We start from the raw sequence: 23,559 nt of genomic DNA, 5'->3' as shown, positions 1-23,559 counted from the left end.
TATGGTAACATCCACATGAATGTAGAAGTGTTCAGAAACATCTTCTATTCTTACTGACAATACAAGTGAAGTGACTCCAAAATGACAGGACATTATTCACCATTCAGTTTCTATTAGGAAAACATCTAAAACACAACCAAGACAAACTGCAAATAAGTTCAACAAGTTAGTAGAATCACAAGCTTGATGTAATCACTGCAGGCTTGGAATATAGGACCAAATACTAATCTTATGACAAAAATAATTTATCCAAAATATTATGACTTTTTCAAATGGGAGAACTAGATACATAAAGTGTTTTCATTTATAAACTGTAAAATAAATATGTATGAAAATACCTTTAAATAAAAGGTGACATTCTGTACAGTCAATTAATATGAAACATTATATCTCAAATCCAAAATGCTGGATCAAAGCACCACATTTAAAACTGTAAGCTTCACTGTCCAAACACATATGGTGTGGACTATGTGTGTCTGGTAAACACATGTGGATCTGGTGAACAGTTATCACTTGTTGACCAACTACAGGAATACTGACCTCAGAGTCTCCAGTTTACAGTGGGGATTCCCCAGTCCAGCAGAGAGCAGCTTCACTCCTGAATCCTTCAGGTCATTGTTACTCAGGTCCAGCTCTCTCAGGTGTGCGGGGTTTGACCTCAGAGCTGAGACCAGAGAAGCACAGCCTTCCTCTGTGACTAGACAGCCTGACAGCCTGCAAAGAGTCAAATCATATTAAAATCACACTGATATTCTTTGGTGGTGAAAATAGTGTATCATCATTAAAAATGACACATGATCAAAGTATTGCCTGCAGATAGAAACATGTATAGTACAAATATTTGAGAAGACTGACCAGACCAGTTTAAAAATCAGTATCACTCAAAAGACAGACAGTGAGGTATCAGATTTAGATTGTATTGAGTATACAGTCCACACCATATCTATTTAGACAGTGAGGTATCAGATTTAGATTGTATTGAGTAAACAGTCCACACCATATCTATTTAGACAGTGAGGTATCAGATGTAGATTGTATTGAGTATACAGTCCACACCATATCTATTTAGACAGTGAGGTATCAGATTTAGATTGTATTGAGTATACAGTCCACACCATATCTATTTAGACAGTGAAGCTAACATTTTAAATGTGTCTCTATACTCCAACATTTTGGATTTCAGATCAAATGTTTCATATGAGGTGACAGTTTATAATGTCACCTTTTATTTGAGGATATTTTAATACATACAGTTGACGTCGGTAGTTTACATACACCTTAGCCAAATACTTTTAAACTCAATTTTTACAATTCCTGACATTTAATCCTAGTTAAAATTCCCTGTTTTAGGTCAGTTAGGATCACCACTTTATTTTAAGAATGTGAAATGTCAGAATAATAGTAGAGAGAATTATTTATTTAAGCTTTTATTTCTTTCATCACATTCCCAGTGGGTCAGAAGTTTACATACACTCAATTAGTATTTGGTAGCATTGCCTTTACATTGTTTAACTTGGGTCAAATGTTTCGGGTAGCCTTCCACAAGCTTCCCACAATAAGTTGGGTGAATTTTGGCCCATTCCTCCTGACAGAGCTGGTGTAACTGAGTCAAGTTTGTAGGTCTCCTTGCTCACACATGCTTTTTCAGTTCTGCCCTCAAATTTTCTGTAGGATTGAGGTCAGGGATTTGTGATGGCCACTCCAATACATTGACTTTGTTGTCCTTAAGCCATTTTACTACAACTTTGGACGTATGCTTGGGGTCATTGTCCAAAACATGCTAACCTCTCACCATTACCAATTACAGAGACTACAACAAAACATACTAACCTCTCACCATTACCAATAACAGAGGCTACAACAAACCATACTAACCTCTCACCATTACCAATAACAGAGACTACAACAAAACATGCTAACCTCTCACCATTACCAATAACAGAGACTACAACAAAACATACTAACCTCTCACCATTACCAATAACAGAGACTACAACAAAACATGCTAACCTCTCACCATTACCAATAACAGAGACTACAACAAAACATGCTAACCTCTCACCATTACCAATAACAGAGACTACAACAAAACATGCTAACCTCTCACCATTACCAATAACAGAGACTACAACAAAACATGCTAACCTCTCACCATTACCAATAACAGAGGCTACAACAAAACATGCTAACCTCTCACCATTACCAATAACAGAGGCTACAACAAAACATGCTAACCTCTCACCATTACCAATAACAGAGGGGGTCTGATCTTTGTTCCTCTGTAACTTTCTCATTCATCATCATTCTCGATTCATTCATGATTATTCATAATCTTGGTAGCATCCACATGAATGTAGAAGTGTTCAGAAACATCTTCTATTCTTACTGACAATACAAGTAAAGTGACTCCAAAATGACAGGACATTATTCACCTTTCAGTTTCTATTAGGAAAACATCCAAAACACAACCAAGACAAACTGCAAATTAATTCAACAAGTTAGTAGAATCACAAGCTTGATGTAATCACTGCAGGCATGGAATATGGGACCAAATACTAAACGTATGACTACTTTAATAAACTATAAGTGAATATAACCGAATAATTACGACTTTTCAAATGGGAGAACTACATACATAAAAGTGCTTTCATATCTGATAATACTGACCTCAGAGTCTCCAGTTTACAGTGGGGATTCCCCAGTCCAGCAGAGAGCAGCTTCACTCCTGAATCCTTCAGGTCATTGTTACTCAGGTCCAGCTCTCTCAGGTGTGAGGGGTTTGACCTCAGAGCTGAGACCAGAGAAGCACAGCCTTCCTCTGTGACTCCACAGCCTGACAGCCTGACAAAGAGATCATCATGACTTCACAAACACACTGTTAATTTAACACCAGTAGTGTAGAAGGACAATGGCAGATGCATTTGGTTTATTCTCACAAACAACATATAGATTCATCTTCCGTCTCCTAGAATTGTATGGTCATATTGTTATACTAATGTGAAAATCAATGAATTTATTCAATATGTTTTTCAATATAATATTATAGACATATTATAATACATATTTTTCTCTAAACTGAATATTTCTTCCTGATGATTAGTTCTTATATGTCATTTTATTTACTCACAGAACAGCTCTGGAGGCTTTGACCACTGGCAGCAGCCTCAGAAGACCTTCCTCTGATCTGGAGTATTTCTTCAGGTCAAACACATCCAGCTCCTTTTCTGAAGTCAGCAACACAAAGACCAGAGCTGACCACTGTGCAGGTGACAGTTCGTCTTCTGAGAGACTTCCTGATCTCAGGTATCTTTGGATCTCCTCCACTAGAGAATGGTCATTCAGTTCATTCAGACAGTGGAACAGATTGATGCTCCTCTCTGGAGAGAGATCCTCCCCGATCTTCTCCTTGATGTACTCGACTGTGTCTTCATGGCTCTGTGAGCTGCTTCTTGTCTTTGTCAGTAGACCTCGTAAGTGCTTCTGATTGGACTCCAGTGAGAGGCCCAGAAGGAAGCGGAGGAAAAGGTCCAGGTTTCCTGTCTCACTTTGTAAGGCTTTATCCACAGCACTCTTGTAGACAGTAACTTCAGACTTGTCACTTGTTTGCAGTTTGTTCATTAGATTCTCATTGTTGTTGATGAATGAGAGAAACACATATACAGCAGCCAGAAACTCCTGAATGCTCAGATGCACGAAGCAGTACACCTTGTCCTGGTACAGCACACATTCCTCTTTAAAGAGCTGTGTGCACAATCCTGAGTACACTGAGGCTTCATTAACATCAATGCCAGCCTCTTTCAGGTCTTCTTCATAGAAAATCAGATTGCCATTCACAAGCTGTTGAAAAGCCAGTTTTCCCAGTGACAGAATGCTCTCTTTATTCCAGTGTGGATCTGTCTCTTCTTTCCCAAGATACTTTTCATTCTTCTGTTTGGTATGAAACTCCACAAGGTGTGTGTACATCTCAGTCAGAGTCTTGGGCATCTCTTCTCTCTTATGTTTCAGCATGTGTTCAAAGACTGTTGCAGAAATCCAACAGAAGACTGGAATGTGGCACATGATGTGGAGGCTCCTTGATGTCTTTATGTGTGAGATGATTCTGCTGGCCAGGTCCTCATCACTGAATCTCTTCCTGAAGTACTCCTCCTTCTGTGGGTCATTGAACCCTCGTACCTCTGTCACCTGGTCAACACACCCTGAAGGGATCTTATTGGCTGCTGCAGGTCGGGTAGTTATCCAGAGGAGAGCAGAGGGAAGCAGATTTCCCTTGATGAGATTTGTCAGCAGAACATCCACTGAGGTTGACTCTGTGACGTCCCAACAGATCTTGTTCTTCTGGAAGTCTAGGGGCAGTCGGCACTCATCCAGACCATCAAAGATGAACAGAACTTTGTACTTGTCGTAGTTTGAGATTCTTGATTGTTTGGTTTCCATTGAGAAGTGATTAAGAAGTTCAATGAAAGTGTGTTTGTCCCCTTTCATCAAATTCAGCTCCCGAAAAGGGAATGAAAATACAAATTGGACATCCTGATTTGCTTTTCCTTCAGCCCAGTCCAGAATGAACTTCTGCACAGAGACTGTTTTTCCAATGCCAGCGACTCCCTTTGTCAGCACAGTTCTGATAAGTTTGTCTTGTCCAGTTAAGGGTTTGAAGATGTCATTACATTTGATTGCAGTCTCTGGTCTTGCTTGTTTCCTGGTTGTTGTCTCAATCTGTCTCAGCTCATGTTCATTATTGACCTCTCCTGTTCCACCCTCTGTGATGTAGAGCTCTGTGTAGATCTTATTGAGAAGTGTTGGGTTTCCTTGTTTAGCGATCCCCTCAAATACACATTGAAACTTCTTCTTTAGATTAGATTTGAGTTCACGTTGGCAAATCACAGCAAGCTCATCTGAATCTAGAAATAACACAGAGGATATTAATATTACGTCTGTTTTAATGCCTACAGTATTGTAGGACTGTTATAAAGTTTTACATTATAATAATTTATTCTCTTAACTGACTGTATAAATCTGTAAATGTTTTCATAATGCATTACAGACTGGTGTGACTGATTATATTATTATTGGTATTATTGATGGTATTATTAATGTTCTCTCTCTCTAAATGAATCACCACAACACATCCCTGCTGCTACTTGATGAGGTCACTAGGTGTTGTGTTAAGGCTGCTACAATATCATTGAGTTACACAGCTACTTTAGCTGTACTTTAGCTACAGCTTTTAAATGTTATAAAACATCATTCAACATGAGGCAGACAGATCTTACATTTCTCCAGTGTGTCAGCAAGCTCCTTCTGGTTCATTTTCCTCAGGATGTGCAGTGTGATCTTCAGAGCCCCCTCTCTGGCACTGCTCTCCTGCTGCTCATCTTCAGCATCCACCACTTCCTTATCCTGCTTCTGACTCTCAAAGCCTTCTGGGAGTTCCGGACTAAGAATCCTCTTGAATATCTTCAGCTCGTTCTTCACAAATGTCATAATATTCTCTTCAAGCGACTGAAAAAAATCAAGTAAATAAATTAAGCAAGAGAATAAATGCTTTCTCATTAACACATTAATGAATGATTGACAGATCAACTTTATTTGAGGTAAACAAAAACAAATGTACATAACAGGACCACATACACTGAATATGGAGTCCAGGTCTGTTTGATGACTCTGGGAAGACTGACCACTGAGAATCTCTGACTCTGATCTCTCCTGTTGGTTTCTGTGGACAAAACATAAAACATATATCTCCCGTCAGGGTTGGTTTTTTTCGACAGAATAGAGTATTCTGTTAACTATTGTGTACTAATGATGGGCCTCTATGACATAAAAGTGACAGAGAAGATGTATGATGTCTTTAGGTGAAAGAGCATGAGTTCATGTTACCGTTGGAGAAATGGTTTTAGTTTTAGTTTAGTTTGGAGCCTTAACCTTTCTATGTATCTGTTGTTCGTCATGTTGAAAGGGGTGTATCTTGGCTATAAAAGACCTTTGTGCTTTTGATTTATCACTCTCAACGGATAATTATAAATGGTGAATCATTGACAAGTCTAGGCTATTGCAAAGCTCGTATTATTAAAGATTTAGTTTAAGTGTAACTCTGACTGATAAGTGTGTCTCTCCTCATTTGATAGTAAAGAAATTAACCACCACACTCCTCATCCAGGGAGTACACACACACACACACACACACACACACACACACACACACACACACACACACACACACACACACACACACACACACACACACACACACACACACGAGGGAATGTTGTTTTTGTTTAATATTGTTTTAGGACTATGAAAATGGATAAAAGGATGAGCCTATTGATTATGGAAACAACAACAATAAATGGGAAAATGGGAGGAGAAATTACTAGAGACGGTGTTGTTTAACTCACTGACCAGGACCCATGAGTTCTTCTTACCTTTGTTCAGTAGAAAAGTATCCCTCTCTAAACAGTATAGGTTGAAGCATAGACCGGTCACTCTTCATGGACACACAGCTGGGTACAGGGGAGGCTGGTCTCTCCTGCTTGATTGGGCTTCAACACAACAGAGACAAACATTACATCTCTCATCTACTCTGAGCTCAGATGGGGAAACATAAGAGTTTCATTCCATAACGCTATATATCACTTTTCAGAAATGTTGGTAAATTAGCTTTTATTCTTTAAATAAATTGTGAAATATCTTGGTGTGTTTTTTCACTATCATGGCATTGGGTTGTTCAATGAAAGACATGCATTTGTTTAAAGTCTATCACTTGATGGTTTCATTTCAGAGAGACAAAGAATCATGTTTTTTCCTCAAAATGCTATTTAAATGCCTCTCCCAAACGTGACCAACCGGCTGAATTATGTCTTATGTTGCAAAACATGAAATGGTGTTTTTTTTACATTGGATAAAATTAGAGATTAAATAAAACACTACAGTTGAGGAACGTAATTCTGCTTTGAAAGGTAAATAAAAAAGTTATATATATATATATATATATATATATGTAAGGGATCGGAGGACCAATATGCGGCGTGGCTCTTTTAATAAGAAATAGTACACATGAACAACTGAATACAAAAAACAATAAACGACCGAAACCCGAAACAGTACCGTGTGGCGAAAAACACAGACACGGAAACAAACACCCACAAACACACAGTGAAACCAAGGCTACCTAAGTATGATTCTCAATCAGAGACAACTAATGACACCTGCCTCTGATTTAGAACCATACTAGGCCGAAACATAGAAATCCCCAAATCATAGAAAAACAAACATAGACTGCCCACCCCATATATATGTACAGTCGGAAGTTGACATACCAAATACATTTAAACTCAGTTTTTTGCCATTTCTGACATTTAATCCCAGTAAAAATTCCCTGTTTTAGGTCAGTTAAGATCACCACTTTATTTTAAGAATGTGAAATGTCAGAATAATGGTATAGACAATGATTTATTTCAGCTTTTATTTATTTCATCACATTCTCAGTGGGGCATAAGTTTACATACACTCAATTAGTATTTGGTAGCAGTGTCTTTAAATTGTTTAACTTGGGTCAAATGTTTCGGGTAGCCTTACACAAGCTTCCCACAATAAGTTGGGTGAATTTTGGCCCATTCCTCCTGACAGAGCTGGTGTAACCGAGTCAGGTTTGTAGGTCTCCTTGCACACGCTTTTTCAGTTCTATCCACATGTTTTCTGTAGGATTGAGGTCAGGGCTTTGTGATGGCCACTCCAATACCTTGACTTTTTTGTCCTTAAGCCATTTTGCCACAACTTTGGAAGTATGCTTTGGGTAATTGTCCGTTTGGAAGACCCATTTGCCACCAAGCTTTAACTTCCTGACTGATGTTTAGAGATGTTGCTTCAATATATCCACATAATTTTCCTCCCTCATGATGCCATCTATTTTATGAAGTGCACCAGTCTCTCCTGCAGCAAAGCACCCCACAACGTGATGCTGCCACCCCGTGCTTCAAAGTTGGGATGATGTTCTTCGGTTTGCAAGCATCCCCTTATTCCTCCAAACATAATGATGGTCATTATGGCCAAACAGTTCTATTTTTGTTTCATCAGACCAGAGGACATTTCTCCAAAAAGTATGATCTTTGTCCCCATGTGCAGTTGCAAACCGTAGTCTGGCTTTTTATGGTGGTTTTGGAGCAGTAGCTTCTTCCTTGCTGAGAGGCCTTTCAGGTTATGTTGAAATAGGACAAGTTTTACTGTGGATATTGATGCTATTGTACCTGTGTCCTCCAGCATCTTCACAAGGTCCTATGCTGTTGTTCTGGAATTGATTTGCACTTTTCGCACATTCATCTCTAGGAGACAGAACGCGTCTCCTTCCTGAGCGGTATGGCGGCTGCATGGTCCCATGGTGTTTATACTTGCGTACTATTGTTTGTACAGATGAACGTGGTACCTTCAGGCATTTGGAAATGGCTCCCAAGGATGAACCAGACTTGTGGAGGTCCACAATTTGTTGGCTGATATCTGTAGATTTTCCATGATGTCAAGCAAAGAGGCACTGAGTTTAAAGGTAGGCCTTGAATTACATCCACAGGTACACCTGACTCAAATAATGTCAATTAGCTTATCAGATGCATCTAAAGCCATGACATAATTTTCTGGAATTTTCCAAGCTGTTTAAAGGTACAGTCAACTTAGTGTATGTAAACTTTTGACCCACTGCAATTGTGATACAGTGAATTATAAGTGAAATAATCTGTCTGTAAACGATTGTTGTGTATGTAAACTTCCGGAAGTCATTAAAACCCAATTGTTTACAGACAGATTATTTCACTTATAACTCACTGTATCACTCACTGTATCACAATTCCAAAATATAAAATCTTCTAGTTAATTTGATCACTTTTGGTGTCTGTCAGTTTCATTGTTTGTTATGCTATAAATGGTTATTTTATGTAAATTGATCAAATTAACTAGAAGATTTTATATTTTGAAATTCTGAGTAATTAATACTTTCGTAAGGAATTACACATTATTCAGTACTACTGCAGTTGCTCCATAATTCCAATAGATGGAGGCATAAGACCACAAATGACATTTCAAAAGATTAGTTTAGTTTTCTCCCTGGATACACCACCACTCCCCTCACAGGAAAACTCCTGTGTGCTTCTTTCTGTCCCTTTCCACACTGCTAACACAAGAGGAAACACTGAAAAAGCATTTAACAGATTACTGTGAAGTAATATAATGATGATTCATGTTTATTATTACCTGTTTTTATGCTCATGTTTTGAAATTGTACTTCATTGATATAACGATTATCAATAAGCCTAAACATTAATTAATGAATTCACCTCTGGTTGAGAAAAACGTTTTTTCCAGGTACATTCATTGACTTTGAGTTTATTTTATTTTTACAGGGACAGTGCACATTAATCAACGTTTCAGTAAAAGTGCCGGTTTTAGCCAGCCGGTTAATTTTCAACCGCAGTCCCTGGGCAGGTTATTAAAAACAATTACAATATAGACAATAGCAACATAGAACAAGCAAGACATAGCAACATAGGACAAGCAAGACATAGCATACAGACAGAGCAACATAGGACAAGCAAGACGTAGCATACAGACAGAGCAACATAGGACAAGCAAGACGTAGCATACAGACAGAGCAACATAGAACAAAAAGCAGCAAAAAATTCATAAAAGCAACAAAGTGTTTCCACACCTCACAAGCTACAGACAATAGACAACATGGAAAGCGGCAACACACAGCTAGGGACCATGTTCACAAATCTGATTGACCTTTAGCCAGGTCTTCAAGCATTTTGTGAAAGTGTGATATGTGGTGCAGTTATGTGTGTCTGATGGCAGTGTATTCCAGACATGGGAAGCTCTCACAGAGAATGCAGATTTACTAAAGGTGCTTTTCCTTAGGGGAACTATACAGTCACCTCTCATGGCAGACCTTGTGGATCTGCTGCCATATGTCTGGGTTTTCTGTTTAACAAAAATATTGAGTGGAGGGGGAGCCAGGCCATTAAGGATCTTGAATACAAGACATGCGTCGGTGTATTGCACAAGATTTTCCCAACTCAAGAGCTCATGCTTTCTAAGGATGTGACAATGATGATGGCTATTGGGCTTCCTATCAAGCACTTTGAGAGCCTGTTTGTAGACAGACTGAATAGGTTTTAATGTTGTACAGCAAGCTTGGGCCCAACTAGTCAAGCAGTATGTTAAGTGGGGAGTATCATAGAATTGAAGTACAGTTTTGCTACCTCTGTAGTCAAACAATTTCGTATAAATCGGAAATTAGCTAGGTTGAATTTGGTTATTTGAATTACCTTTTTCACATGCTTTTTAAAAGAGAGCGTCACTCTGCCTTCTCGAGCAAATGAGGGGCTTGTTGAGGTAAATTTACTAACCGGGAGGGTTGAATTATGTAATTTATTGGAGGGCTGGAAGACGCACTCTGAGGTTGTTTACTCACAATATATTTTATAATGAATGTATACTGAGGTTGAGGTTCTGACTAGTGATTATTTACCCGGGGTTCAATACCTGCTATTGAGGCGCCCTGAAAATAATATTAAAAAGTTCGGTCCTTGGACTCAGACGGGTTAAACACTAAAGTTACCGTCCATCTATTGAAGAGAGGAGAACCGGACAGAGGTAGCCAGCATCCGTCAACGAGAGAGGGAGAAGCCTCACCGGGATTTAACAGGTGGAAGAAACAACCGGGAGCTCCATCGGTCCACAAGAAATGCAGACAGCCGGTGATGATGTAGTGGTAGCTATGGTAACTAGGATGCTGCTGGTAGAGTAACTAGCTAACTTACCGAGCTGTACCGACTAGCTAGGATAACTAGGATGCTGCTGGTAGAGTAGCTATCTAACTTACCGAGCTGTACCGACTAGCTAGCAGGTCGTTTCTGTCCCTCATCTCGATAATGATGAATCCGGTGAACCACAAAATTAAACAAGTATAGAGAGTGAAAAGGATATGGCTACACTCATACTGTCCCTGGCCGTAAAGAAAAATGCAAATTGAACAATAAACTTCGGTGTCTCAACACTGTAACAAACTCCGTAGTTATTCCCCAAGATCACCTCAGTCCACTCTGCGCGTAACCGGACAATATCCTTGGCGCCACACCGAAGGGGGACGAGGACAGTTCCAGAACGCGGACATGATCAGTGCAGCACAATAACCTAAACCCAGTCTTTACAGTGGGTTACATTAGTAATATTCATTTTGTATTATTATGTTAAACAAACATTCTATGTTTTTTTGTAACAATATGTTGAGATCTGGGTCCATATCCACAAAGTGTCTCAGAGGAGAAAATTGGTCGTATAAGTGCTGAGAATAAAGACATTTTACACTTATGGGTATAAATTAAAGCTATTTATGAAGTCTCTAGTCCCACCTAGTCGGCAGATATTAGTTAAGTAGTTAAGAGTTAACAGCAGGTGTCCTAAGTAGTTAAGAGTTAACAGCAGCTGTCCTAAGTAGTTAAGAGTTAACAGCAGGTGTCCTGAGTAGTTAAGAGTTAACAGCAGCTGTCCTAAGTAGTTAAGAGTTAACAGCAGCTGTCCTAAGTAGTTAAGATTTAACAGCAGGTGTCCTGAGTAGTTAAGAGTTAACAGCAGCTGTCCTAAGTAGTTAAGAGTTAACAGCAGGTGTCCTAAGTAGTTAAGAGTTAACAGCAGGTGTCCTAAGTAGTTAAGAGTTAACAGCAGGTGTCCTAAGTAGTTAAGAGTTAACAGCAGGTGTCCTAAGTAGTTAAGAGTTAACAGCAGGTGTCCTAAGTAGTTAAGAGTTAACAGCAGGTGTCCTAAGTAGTTAAGAGTTAACAGCAGCTGTCCTAAGTAGTTAAGAGTTAACAGCAGCTGTCCTAAGTAGTTAAGAGTTAACAGCAGCTGTCCTAAGTAGTTAAGAGTTAACAGCAGGTGTCCTAAGTAGTTAAGAGTTAACAGCAGCTGTCCTAAGTAGTTAAGAGTTAACAGCAGGTGTCCTAAGTAGTTAAGAGTTAACAGCAGGTGTCCTAAGTAGTTAAGAGATAACAGCAGCTGTCCTAAGTAGTTAAGAGTTAACAGCAGGTGTCCTAAGTAGTTAAGAGTTAACAGCAGGTGTCCTAAGTAGTTAAGAGTTAACAGCAGGTGTCCTAAGTAGTTAAGAGTTAACAGCAGGTGTCCTAAGTAGTTAAGAGTTAACAGCAGGTGTCCTAAGTAGTTAAGAGTTAACAGCAGGTGTCCTAAGTAGTTAAGAGTTAACAGCAGGTGTCTTGATAATACTATAGAATAATGCAGTGAGTCAGTGGTTCATGCTCCACATGTAATTGCATTGTAGTAGTTAAAAGAATGTTTTATATTTCTATATGATCAATCCATTAATAATATAGACCAACATGCAACAGTATGTCTTGTGCTTTTGGCAATGATTTATGTATAATAATTATGTATAACTGCATAGCATTTTGTCTTCATTTTGGCAGATTAACTCATGCTTATTCCCCAAGATTAACTCAGGTTTTCACCCAGTGGTTAAGGAGTTGGACCTGTGGCCTAAAGGTGGCTGGTTCGAATCCCGGTGGAAAATGTGCTATTTTCTATTCTGAGGTTGTTTACTCGCAATACCTACAGACGTTGGTGGGGCAGCTGAGAAATAAAGTGTATTTTTCTCATTAATTCCTTAGATCTCTAACCTGCACCACCTATCACACGCCAATTGCTAGACTTTCACATAAAAGTTACTTGGTCACCCAGTTCAAACCACATTTGAAAAATCAAACAGACGTGGCTTGTTGATCAAGTGTTCTGCCTTGCAATAATAAATATAATAAAATAACAAAACAAAAACAGCAAAATGCTGAGACAGGTTTTGATTAACAAAATAATCAGTGCTATTTAGTACTATAATGGTATTTACTAACATAATATTATTACTAAAACAGTTTCTAAAATAATTAGGGTTAATGTTAATGCTAAAATAGGTCATACGTAGGGTTAGATGCTGATGTTAAAAAGGGCTTTATAAAAAAAAACAGTATGGGCTGTGGCCTTCTCTGGGTAACACGTATGGTTAGGGATCAAGGATAAAATTGATTATAGAGTTTCTGTAGAGCTCTTTGTGACATCTGCTGATGTAAAAAGGGCTTTATAAATACATTTGATTGATTGTTAGGTTCAGAGTTTTTAATGTAAAAAAACAGTATGGGTTTATAGGTCTCTTGCTCCTCCCTGTGGCCTTCTGTGGGTACTACATAACTCATTCACGACACCTGATAGGCTCATAATCTGAGGTAGCATCTGCGTCAGATCTACAAATCAGTGAGCTACACCTGTCCATTTGTTTTCTAACTCAGTGAAACTGCGCAGCTTTCACTCAATCCGATGTCTACGAACGAACATTTCGATGCATATCAAATTACCCAGCAGCCATTTAGAAACAAGTCATCAAAAAAAGTGATGTTTCTTCATTTTAAAAACTTCTTCTGGCTGTTTAAATTGGCCTTATCTTGAAAAAGAGGACAGGGACATTCGTTTTAGTTAGGTGGTATACCTTTTTCTGAAAACAAATATGGTAAACCATGACCAGAAAAGATTTAAGGACATTGATCACGTTCACCAAGTATCTGTAACCCTGTAAATAATAAGTAACCTGACGTCAGAGTTGAAGCTTAATGCCAGCAGGTGTCTTTGATACAATAGTGAAGCTGCCATTGTGACGCAGAACAATGAGCTGGGAATAGAACGTTCAGAAGGTGAGTTGATTCCACGGAGCTCAATAGAACTAATAGGAGCTGGCAGGAAGAAGAATGACCTAAAATAAGGCCTGTTTTGTAGCGATTACTATATAACATAACATAATATTATGAAACTGGGCTCCATGGCGGATGCAATTAACTAGTTATCAGAAAAAAAAACGTTGTAAATGTCATGTTTCCAGCCTACTTGAGGTGCACCGAAAATAATATTCAAAAGTTTGGTCCTTGGACACATAAGGGTTAAACACTAAAGTTTACTGTCCATCTAGTGAAGAGAGGAGGGGTTAAACACTAAAGTTACTGTCCATCTAGTGAAGAGAGGAGGGGTTAAACACTAAAGTTACCGTCCATCTAGTGAAGAGAGGAGGGGTTAAACACTAAAGTTACCGTCCATCTAGTGAAGAGAGGAGGGGTTAAACACTAAAGTTACCGTCCATCTAGTGAAGAGAGGAGGGGTTAAACACTAAAGTTACCGTCCATCTAGTGAAGAGAGGAGGGGTTAAACACTAAAGTTACCGTCCATCTAGTGAAGAGAGGAGGGGTTAAACACTAAAGTTACCGTCCATCTAGTGAAGAGAGGAGGGGTTAAACACTAAAGTTACCGTCCATCTAGTGAAGAGAGGAGGGGTTAAACACTAAAGTTACTGTCCATCTAGTGAAGAGAGGAGGGGTTAAACACTAAAGTTTACCGTCCATCTAGTGAAGAGAGGAGGGGTTAAACACTAAAGTTACCGTCCATCTAGTGAAGAGAGGAGGGGTTAAACACTAAAGTTACCGTCCATCTAGTGAAGAGAGGAGGGGTTAAACACTAAAGTTACCGTCCATCTAGTGAAGAGAGGAGGGGTTAAACACTAAAGTTACCGTCCATCTAGTGAAGAGAGGAGGGGTTAAACACTAAAGTTACCGTCCATCTAGTGAAGAGAGGAGGGGTTAAACACTAAAGTTACCGTCCATCTAGTGAAGAGAGGAGGGGTTAAACACTAAAGTTACTGTCCATCTAGTGAAGAGAGGAGGGGTTAAACACTAAAGTTTACCGTCCATCTAGTGAAGAGAGGAGGGGTTAAACACTAAAGTTACCGTCCATCTAGTGAAGAGAGGAGGGGTTAAACACTAAAGTTACCGTCCATCTAGTGAAGAGAGGAGGGTTAAACACTAAAGTTACCGTCCATCTAGTGAAGAGAGGAGGGGTTAAACACTAAAGTTACCGTCCATCTAGTGAAGAGAGGAGGGGTTAAACACTAAAGTTACCGTCCATCTAGTGAAGAGAGGAGGGGTTAAACACTAAAGTTACCGTCCATCTAGTGAAGAGAGGAGGGGTTAAACACTAAAGTTACTGTCCATCTAGTGAAGAGAGGAGGGGTTAAACACTAAAGTTTACCGTCCATCTAGTGAAGAGAGGAGGGGTTAAACACTAAAGTTACTGTCAATCTAGTGAAGAGAGGAGGGGTTAAACACTAAAGTTACTGTCCATCTAGTGAAGAGAGGAGGGGTTAAACACTAAAGTTACTGTCCATCTAGTGAAGAGAGGAGGGGTTAAACACTAAAGTTACTGTCCATCTAGTGAAGAGAGGAGGGGTTAAACACTAAAGTTACCGTCCATCTAGTGAAGAGAGGAGGGGTTAAACACTAAAGTTACTGTCCATCTAGTGAAGAGAGGAGGGTTAAACACTAAAGTTACCGTCCATCTAGTGAAGAGAGGAGGGGTTAAACACTAAAGTTACTGTCCATCTAGTGAAGAGAGGAGGGGTTAAACACTAAAGTTACCGGCCATCTAGTGAAGAGAGGAGGGTTAAACACTAAAGTTCCCGGCCATCTAGTGAAGAGAGGAGGGTTAAACACTAAAGTTACCGTCCATCTAGTGAAGAGAGGAGGGTTAAACACTAAAGTTACCGTCCATCTAGTGAAGAGAGGAGGGGTTAAACACTAAAGTTACCCGTCCATCTAGTGAAGAGAGGAGGGTTAAACACTAAAGTTACCGCCATCTAGTGAAGAGAGGAGGGTTAAACACTAAAGTTACCGTCCATCTAGTGAAGAGAGGAGGGGTTAAACACTAAAGTTACCATCCATCTAGTGAAGAGAGGAGGGGTTAAACACTAAAGTTACCGTCCATCTGAAGAGAGGAGGGGTTAAACACTAAAGTTACCGTCCATCTAGTGAAGAGAGGAGGGGTTAAACACTAAAGTTACCGTCCATCTAGTGAAGAGAGGAGGGGTTAAACACTAAAGTTACCGTCCATCTAGTGAAGAGAGGAGGGGTTAAACACTAAAGTTACTGTCCATCTAGTGAAGAGAGGAGGGGTTAAACACTAAAGTTACCGTCCATCTAGTGAAGAGAGGAGGGGTTAAACACTAAAGTTACCGTACATCTAGTGAAGAGAGGAGGGGTTAAACACTAAAGTTACCGTCCATCTAGTGAAGAGAGGAGGGGTTAAACACTAAAGTTACCGTCCATCTAGTGAAGAGAGGAGGGGTTAAACACTAAAGTTACCGTCCATCTAGTGAAGAGAGGAGGGGTTAAACACTAAAGTTACCGTCCCATCTAGTGAAGAGAGGAGGGGTTAAACACTAAAGTTACTGTCCATTATTGTAATGTGATGTAATGTATTGTAATGTATTGTATTGTATTGTATTGTAATGTATTGTATTGTAATGCCAGAGTTGACGTGGACCATCGTTCAAACAAAGAGATGCCTCCCTGACCACCAGTGTGTTTGGATATAATGAAGATCAATTCAGTGAAGAAGAACCTCTAGAGTTCTGAACAAAGAGCCCTATAAAGGGTTAAATATATACTGTATACTCAGACAGGCTAACCTCCTATAAAGGGTTAAATATATACTGTATACTCAGACAGGCTAACCTCCTATAAAGGGTTCTATATATACTGTATACTCAGACAGGCTAACCTCCTATAAAGGGTTAAATATATACTGTATACTCAGACAGGCTAACCTCCTATAAAGGGTTAAATATATACTGTATACTCAGACAGGCTAACCTCCTATAAAGGGTTAAATATATACTGTATACTCAGACAGGCTAACCTCCTATAAAGGGTTAAATATATACTGTATACTCAGACAGGCTAACCTCCTATAAAGGGTTCTATATATACTGTATACTCAGACAGGCTAACCTCCTATAAAGGGTTCTATATATACTGTATACTCAGACAGGCTAACCTCCTATAAAGGGTTCTATATATATTCTATATATACTGTATACTCTGACACTTCCTAACCTCCTATAAAGGTTTCTATATATATTCTATATATACTGTATACTCAGACACTTCCTAACCTCCTATAAAGGGTTCTATATAGAACTTTAGTGGTTCTGTATATTGTAGGAAGATAAAACCCTTTTGGTTTCAACAGGAGTGAAGAGTGTGTTGATATAACGGATATATTGTCAGAATTCAGCTTGTAACAACGATCAGAATAAACACTATAAAGTTTTGCTGCCAACATATTAGATCATAATTAAGAGGCTAAATGATTGTGTCATGCAAGTGTGTGTGTGTGTGTGTGTGTGTGTGTGTGTGTGTGTGTGTGTGTGTGTGTGTGTGTGTGTGTGTGTGTGTGTGTGTGTGTGTGTGTGTGTGTGTGTGTGTGTGTGTGTGTGTGTGTGCTGGTGAGACAACCACATATCACAGTCAAATATACAGGATACAAACATTCCATTCCAGCTATATAGCGTTTTGAAAAACAAAAATTCATACACAAAAAACTATGAATTAAAATCTTAGAACAACAATATTTAACAGACAAGGTTCCCCTGAGCAATACTGTCTGATAAATAACAAATGTGAAAAAATGGTGGAAACATGTTTTAGAAACAAACAACATTGTAATCTCACCTCTTAGCTTTGGTGTCATGTTCCCCAGAGAGTCTCATTTTAGAGAACTGACCCCTAAACAGAGATCCAGCATGTTGGTTGTGGTTAACACAGTGACAACTAAACAGAGATCCAACATGTTGGTTGTGGTTAACACAGTAACAACTAAACAGAGATCCAGCATGTTGGTTGTGGTTAACACAGTGACAACTAAACAGAGATCCAACATGTTGGTTGTGGTTATTAACACAGTGACAACTAAACAGAGATCCAACATGTTGGTTGTGGTTAACACAGTGACAACTAAACAGAGATCCAACATGTTGGTTGTGGTTAACACAGTGACAACTAAACAGAGATCCAACATGTTGGTTGTGGTTAACACAGTGACAACTAAACAGAGATCCAACATGTTGGTTGTGGTTAACACAGTGACAACTAAACAGAGATCCAACATGTTGGTTGTGGTTAACACAGTGACAACTAAACAGAGATCCAACATGTTGGTTGTGGTTAACACAGTGACAACTAAACAGAGATCCAACATGTTGGTTGTGGTTAATACAGTGACAACTAAACAGAGATCCAACATGTTGGTTGTGGTTAACACAGTGACAACTAAACAGAGATCCAACATGTTGGTTGTGGTTAACACAGTGACAACTAAACAGAGATCCAACATGTTGGTTGTGGTTAATACAGTGACAACTAAACAGAGATCCAACATGTTGGTTGTGGTTAACACAGTGACAACTAAACAGAGATCCAACATGTTGGTTGTGGTTAACACAGTGACAACTAAACAGAGATCCAGCATGTTGGTTGTGGTTAACACATTGACAACTAAACAGAGATCCAACATGATGGTTGTGGTTAACACAGTGACCCCTAAACAGAGATCCAGCATGTTGGTTGTGGTTAACACAGTAACAACTAAACAGAGATCCAACATGTTGGTTGTGGTTAACACAGTGACAACTAAACAGAGATCCAACATGTTGGTTGTGGTTAACACAGTGACAACTAAACAGAGATCCAACATGTTGGTTGTGGTTATTAACACAGTGACAACTAAACAGAGATCCAACATGTTGGTTGTGGTTAACACAGTGACAACTAAACAGAGATCCAACATGTTGGTTGTGGTTAACACAGTGACAACTAAACAGAGATCCAACATGTTGGTTGTGGTTAACACAGTGACAACTAAACAGAGATCCAACATGTTGGTTGTGGTTAACACAGTGACAACTAAACAGAGATCCAACATGTTGGTTGTGGTTAACACAGTGACAACTAAACAGAGATCCAACATGTTGGTTGTGGTTAACACAGTGACAACTAAACAGAGATCCAACATGTTGGTTGTGGTTATTAACACAGTGACAACTAAACAGAGATCCAACATGTTGGTTGTGGTTAACACAGTGACAACTAAACAGAGATCCAACATGTTGGTTGTGGTTAACACAGTGACAACTAAACAGAGATCCAACATGTTGGTTGTGGTTAACACAGTGACAACTAAACAGAGATCCAACATGTTGGTTGTGGTTAACACAGTGACAACTAAACAGAGATCCAAATATGTTGGTTGAGGCTAACACAGTGACAACTAAACAGAGATCCAACATGTTGGTTGTGGTTAACACAGTGACAACTAAACAGAGATCCAACATGTTGGTTGTGGTTAACACAGTGACAACTAAACAGAGATCCAACATGTTGGTTGTGGTTAACACAGTGACAACTAAACAGAGATCCAACATGTTGGTTGTGGTTAACACAGTGACAACTAAACAGAGATCCAACATGTTGGTTGTGGTTAACACAGTGACAACTAAACAGAGATCCAACATGTTGGTTGTGGTTAACACAGTGACAACTAAACAGAGATCCAACATGTTGGTTGTGGTTAACACAGTGACAACTAAACAGAGATCCAACATGTTGGTTGTGGTTAACACAGTGACAACTAAACAGAGATCCAACATGTTGGTTGTGGTTAACACAGTGACAACTAAACAGAGATCCAACATGTTGGTTGTGGTTAACACAGTGACAACTAAACAGAGATCCAACATGTTGGTTGTGGTTAACACAGTGACAACTAAACAGAGATCCAACATGTTGGTTGTGGTTAACACAGTGACAACTAAACAGAGATCCAACATGTGGTTGTGGTTATTAACACAGTGACAACTAAACAGAGATCCAACATGTTGGTTGTGGTTAACACAGTGACAACTAAACAGAGATCCAGCATGTTGGTTGTGGTTAACACAGTGACAACTAACAGAGATCCAACATGTTGGTTGTGGTTAACACAGTGACAACCCCAAACAGAGATCCAACATGTTGGTTGTGGTTAACACAGTAACAACTAAACAGAGATCCAACATGTTGGTTGTGGTTAACACAGTGACAACTAAACAGAGATCCAACATGTTGGTTGTGGTTAACACAGTGACAACTAAACAGAGATCTAACATGTTGGTTGTGGTTAACACAGTGACAACTAAACAGAGATCCAACATGTTGAGTTATGGCAACACAGTGTCAACTAAACAGAGATCTAACATGTTGGTTGTGGTTAACACAGTGACAACTAAACAGAGATCCAACATGTTGGCTGTGGTTAACACAGTGTCAACTAAACAGAGATCTAACATGTTGGTTGTGGTTAACACAGTAACAACTAAACAGAGATCCAACATGTTGGTTGTGGTTATTAACACAGTGTCAACTAAACAGAGATCTAACATGTTGGTTGTGGTTAACACAGTAACAACTAAACAGAGATCCAACATGTTGGTTGTGGTTAACACAGTGTCAACTAAACAGAGATCTAACATGTTGGTTGTGGTTAACACAGTAACAACTAAACAGAGATCCAACATGTTGGTTGTGGTTAACACAGTGACAACTAAACAGAGATCCAACATGTTGGTTGTGGTTAACACAGTGACAACTAAACAGAGATCCAACATGTTGGTTGTGGTTAACAGTGACAACTAAACAGAGATCCAACATGTTGGTTGTGGTTAACACAGTGACAACTAAACAGAGATCCAACATGTTGGTTGTGGTTAACACAGTGACAACTAAACAGAGATCTAACATGTTGGTTGTGGTTAACACAGTAACAACTAAACAGAGATCCAACATGTTGGTTGTGGTTAACACAGTGACAACTAAACAGAGATCCAACATGTTGGTTGTGGTTAACACAGTGACAACTAAACAGAGATCCAACATGTTGGTTGTGGTTAACACAGTGACAACTAAACAGAGATCCAACAACATGTTGGTTGTGGTTAACACAGTGACAACTAAACAGAGATCCAACATGTTGGTTGTGGTTAACACAGTGACAACTAAACAGAGATCCAACATGTTGGTTGTGGTTAACACAGTGACAACTAAACAGAGATCCAACATGTTGGTTGTGGTTAACACAGTGACAACTAAACAGAGATCCAACATGTTGGTTGTGGTTAACACAGTGACAACTAAACAGATCCAACATGTTGGCTGTGGTTAACACAGTGACAACTAAACAGAGATCCAACATGTTGGTTGTGGTTAACACAGTAACAACTAAACAGAGATCCAACATGTTGGTTGTGGTTAACACAGTGACAACTAAACAGAGATCCAACATGTTGGTTGTGGTTAACACAGTGACAACTAAACAGAGATCCAACATGTTGGTTGTGGTTAACACAGTAACAACTAAACAGAGATCCAACATGTTGGTTGTGGTTAACACAGTGACAACTAAACAGAGATCCAACATGTTGGTTGTGGTTAACACAGTGACAACTAAACAGAGATCCATCATGTTGGTTGTGGTTAACACAGTGACAACTAAACAGAGATCCAACATGTTGGTTGTGGTTAACACAGTGACAACTAAACAGAGATCCAACATGTTGGTTGTGGTTAACACAGTAACAACTAAACAGAGATCCAACATGTTGGTTGTGGTTAACACAGTGACAACTAAACAGAGATCCAACATGTTGGTTGTGGTTAACACAGTGACAACTAAACAGAGATCTAACATGTTGGTTGTGGTTAACACAGTGACAACTAAACAGAGATCCAACATGTTGGTTGTGGTTAACACAGTGTCAACTAAACAGAGATCTAACATGTTGGTTGTGGTTAACACAGTGACAACTAAACAGAGATCCAACATGTTGGTTGTGGTTAACACAGTGTCAACTAAACAGAGATCTAACATGTTGGTTGTGGTTAACACAGTAACAACTAAACAGAGATCCAACATGTTGGTTGTGGTTATTAACACAGTGTCAACTAAACAGAGATCTAACATGTTGGTTGTGGTTAACACAGTAACAACTAAACAGAGATCCAACATGTTGGCTGTGGTTAACACAGTGTCAACTAACAGAGATCTAACATGTTGGTTGTGGTTAACACAGTAACAACTAAACAGAGATCCAACATGTTGGTTGTGGTTAACACAGTGACAACTGGAAACAGAGATCCAACATGTTGGTTGTGGTTAACACAGTGACAACTAAACAGAGATCCAACATGTTGGTTGTGGTTAACACAGTGACAACTAAACAGAGATCCAACATGTTGGTTGTGGTTAACACAGTGACAACTAAACAGAGATCCAACATGTTGGTTGTGGTTAACACAGTGACAACTAAACAGAGATCTAACATGTTGGTTGTGGTTAACACAGTAACAACTAAACAGAGATCCAACATGTTGGTTGTGGTTAACACAGTGACAACTAAACAGAGATCCAACATGTTGGTTGTGGTTAACACAGTGACAACTAAACAGAGATCCAACATGTTGGTTGTGGTTAACACAGTGACAACTAAACAGAGATCCAACATGTTGGTTGTGGTTAACACAGTGACAACTAAACAGAGATCCAACATGTTGGTTGTGGTTAACACAGTGACAACTAACAGAGATCCAACATGTTGGTTGGTTAACACAGTGACAACTAAACAGAGATCCAACATGTTGGTTGTGGTTAACACAGTGACAACTAAACAGAGATCCAACATGTTGGTTGTGGTTAACACAGTGACAACTAAACAGAGATCCAACATGTTGGTTGTGGTTAACACAGTGACAACTAAACAGAGATACAGCATGTTGGTTGTGGTTAACACAGTGACAACTAAACAGAGATCCAACATGTTGGTTGTGGTTAACACAGTGACAACTAAACAGAGATCCAACATGTTGGCTGTGTGACAACTAAACAGAGATCCAACATGTTGGTTGTGGTTAACACAGTGACAACTAAACAGAGATCCAACATGTTGGTTGTGGTTAACACAGTGACAACTAAACAGAGATCCAACATGCTGGTTGTGGTTAACACAGTGACAACTAAACAGAGATCCAACATGTTGGCTGTGGTTAACACAGTGACAACTAAACAGAGATCCAACATGTTGGTTGTGGTTAACACAGTGACAACTAAACAGAGATCCAACATGTTGGTTGTGTTAACACAGTAACAACTAAACAGAGATCCAACATGTTGGTTGTGGTTAACACAGTGACAACTAAACAGAGATCCAACATGTTGGTTGTGGTTAACACAGTGACAACTAAACAGAGATCCAACATGTTGGTTGTGGTTAACACAGTAACAACTAAACAGAGATCCAACATGTTGGTTGTGGTTAACACAGTGACAACTAAACAGAGATCCAACATGTTGGTTGTGGTTAACACAGTGACAACTAAACAGAGATCCATCATGTTGGTTGTGGTTAACACAGTGACAACTAAACAGAGATCCAACATGTTGGTTGTGGTTAACACAGTGACAACTAAACAGAGATCCAACATGTTGGTTGTGGTTATTAACACAGTGACAACTAAACAGAGATCCAACATGTTGGTTGTGGTTAACACAGTGACAACTAAACAGATCCAACATGTTGGTTGTGGTTAACACAGTAACAACTAAACAGAG

The 23,559-nt window shown here is 39.2% G+C and overlaps 1 protein-coding gene and 1 long non-coding RNA gene across 2 annotated transcripts; both read right to left on the bottom strand.

Annotated features, from left to right (window-relative positions):
* Window positions 1-509: 509 nt before the first annotated feature.
* Window positions 510-5,491, bottom strand: LOC135570076 (NLR family CARD domain-containing protein 3-like). Its single transcript, XM_065016141.1, has 4 exons — window positions 5,271-5,491; window positions 3,128-4,898; window positions 2,668-2,841; window positions 510-714 (listed from the first exon to the last, which is right to left on the bottom strand). Exons 1-4 carry the CDS (start codon window positions 5,479-5,481, stop codon window positions 525-527), a joined length of 2,346 nt encoding a protein of 781 aa, XP_064872213.1. The 5' UTR covers window positions 5,482-5,491; the 3' UTR covers window positions 510-524.
* A 104-nt stretch (window positions 5,492-5,595) lies between these two features.
* On the bottom strand, window positions 5,596-17,698 carry LOC135570078 (uncharacterized). Its single transcript, XR_010463422.1, has 3 exons — window positions 17,595-17,698; window positions 6,423-6,539; window positions 5,596-5,713 (listed from the first exon to the last, which is right to left on the bottom strand). It is a non-coding gene; the product is annotated as an uncharacterized LOC135570078 (long non-coding RNA).
* Window positions 17,699-23,559: the final 5,861 nt, after the last annotated feature.

This window comes from Oncorhynchus nerka, unplaced genomic scaffold, assembly GCF_034236695.1.
Source record: "Oncorhynchus nerka isolate Pitt River unplaced genomic scaffold, Oner_Uvic_2.0 unplaced_scaffold_1121, whole genome shotgun sequence".
NCBI classification, from domain to species: domain Eukaryota; kingdom Metazoa; phylum Chordata; class Actinopteri; order Salmoniformes; family Salmonidae; genus Oncorhynchus; species Oncorhynchus nerka.
Note: the sequence above shows the minus strand (reverse complement) of the source record. Positions and strands in the feature narration are given on the sequence as shown.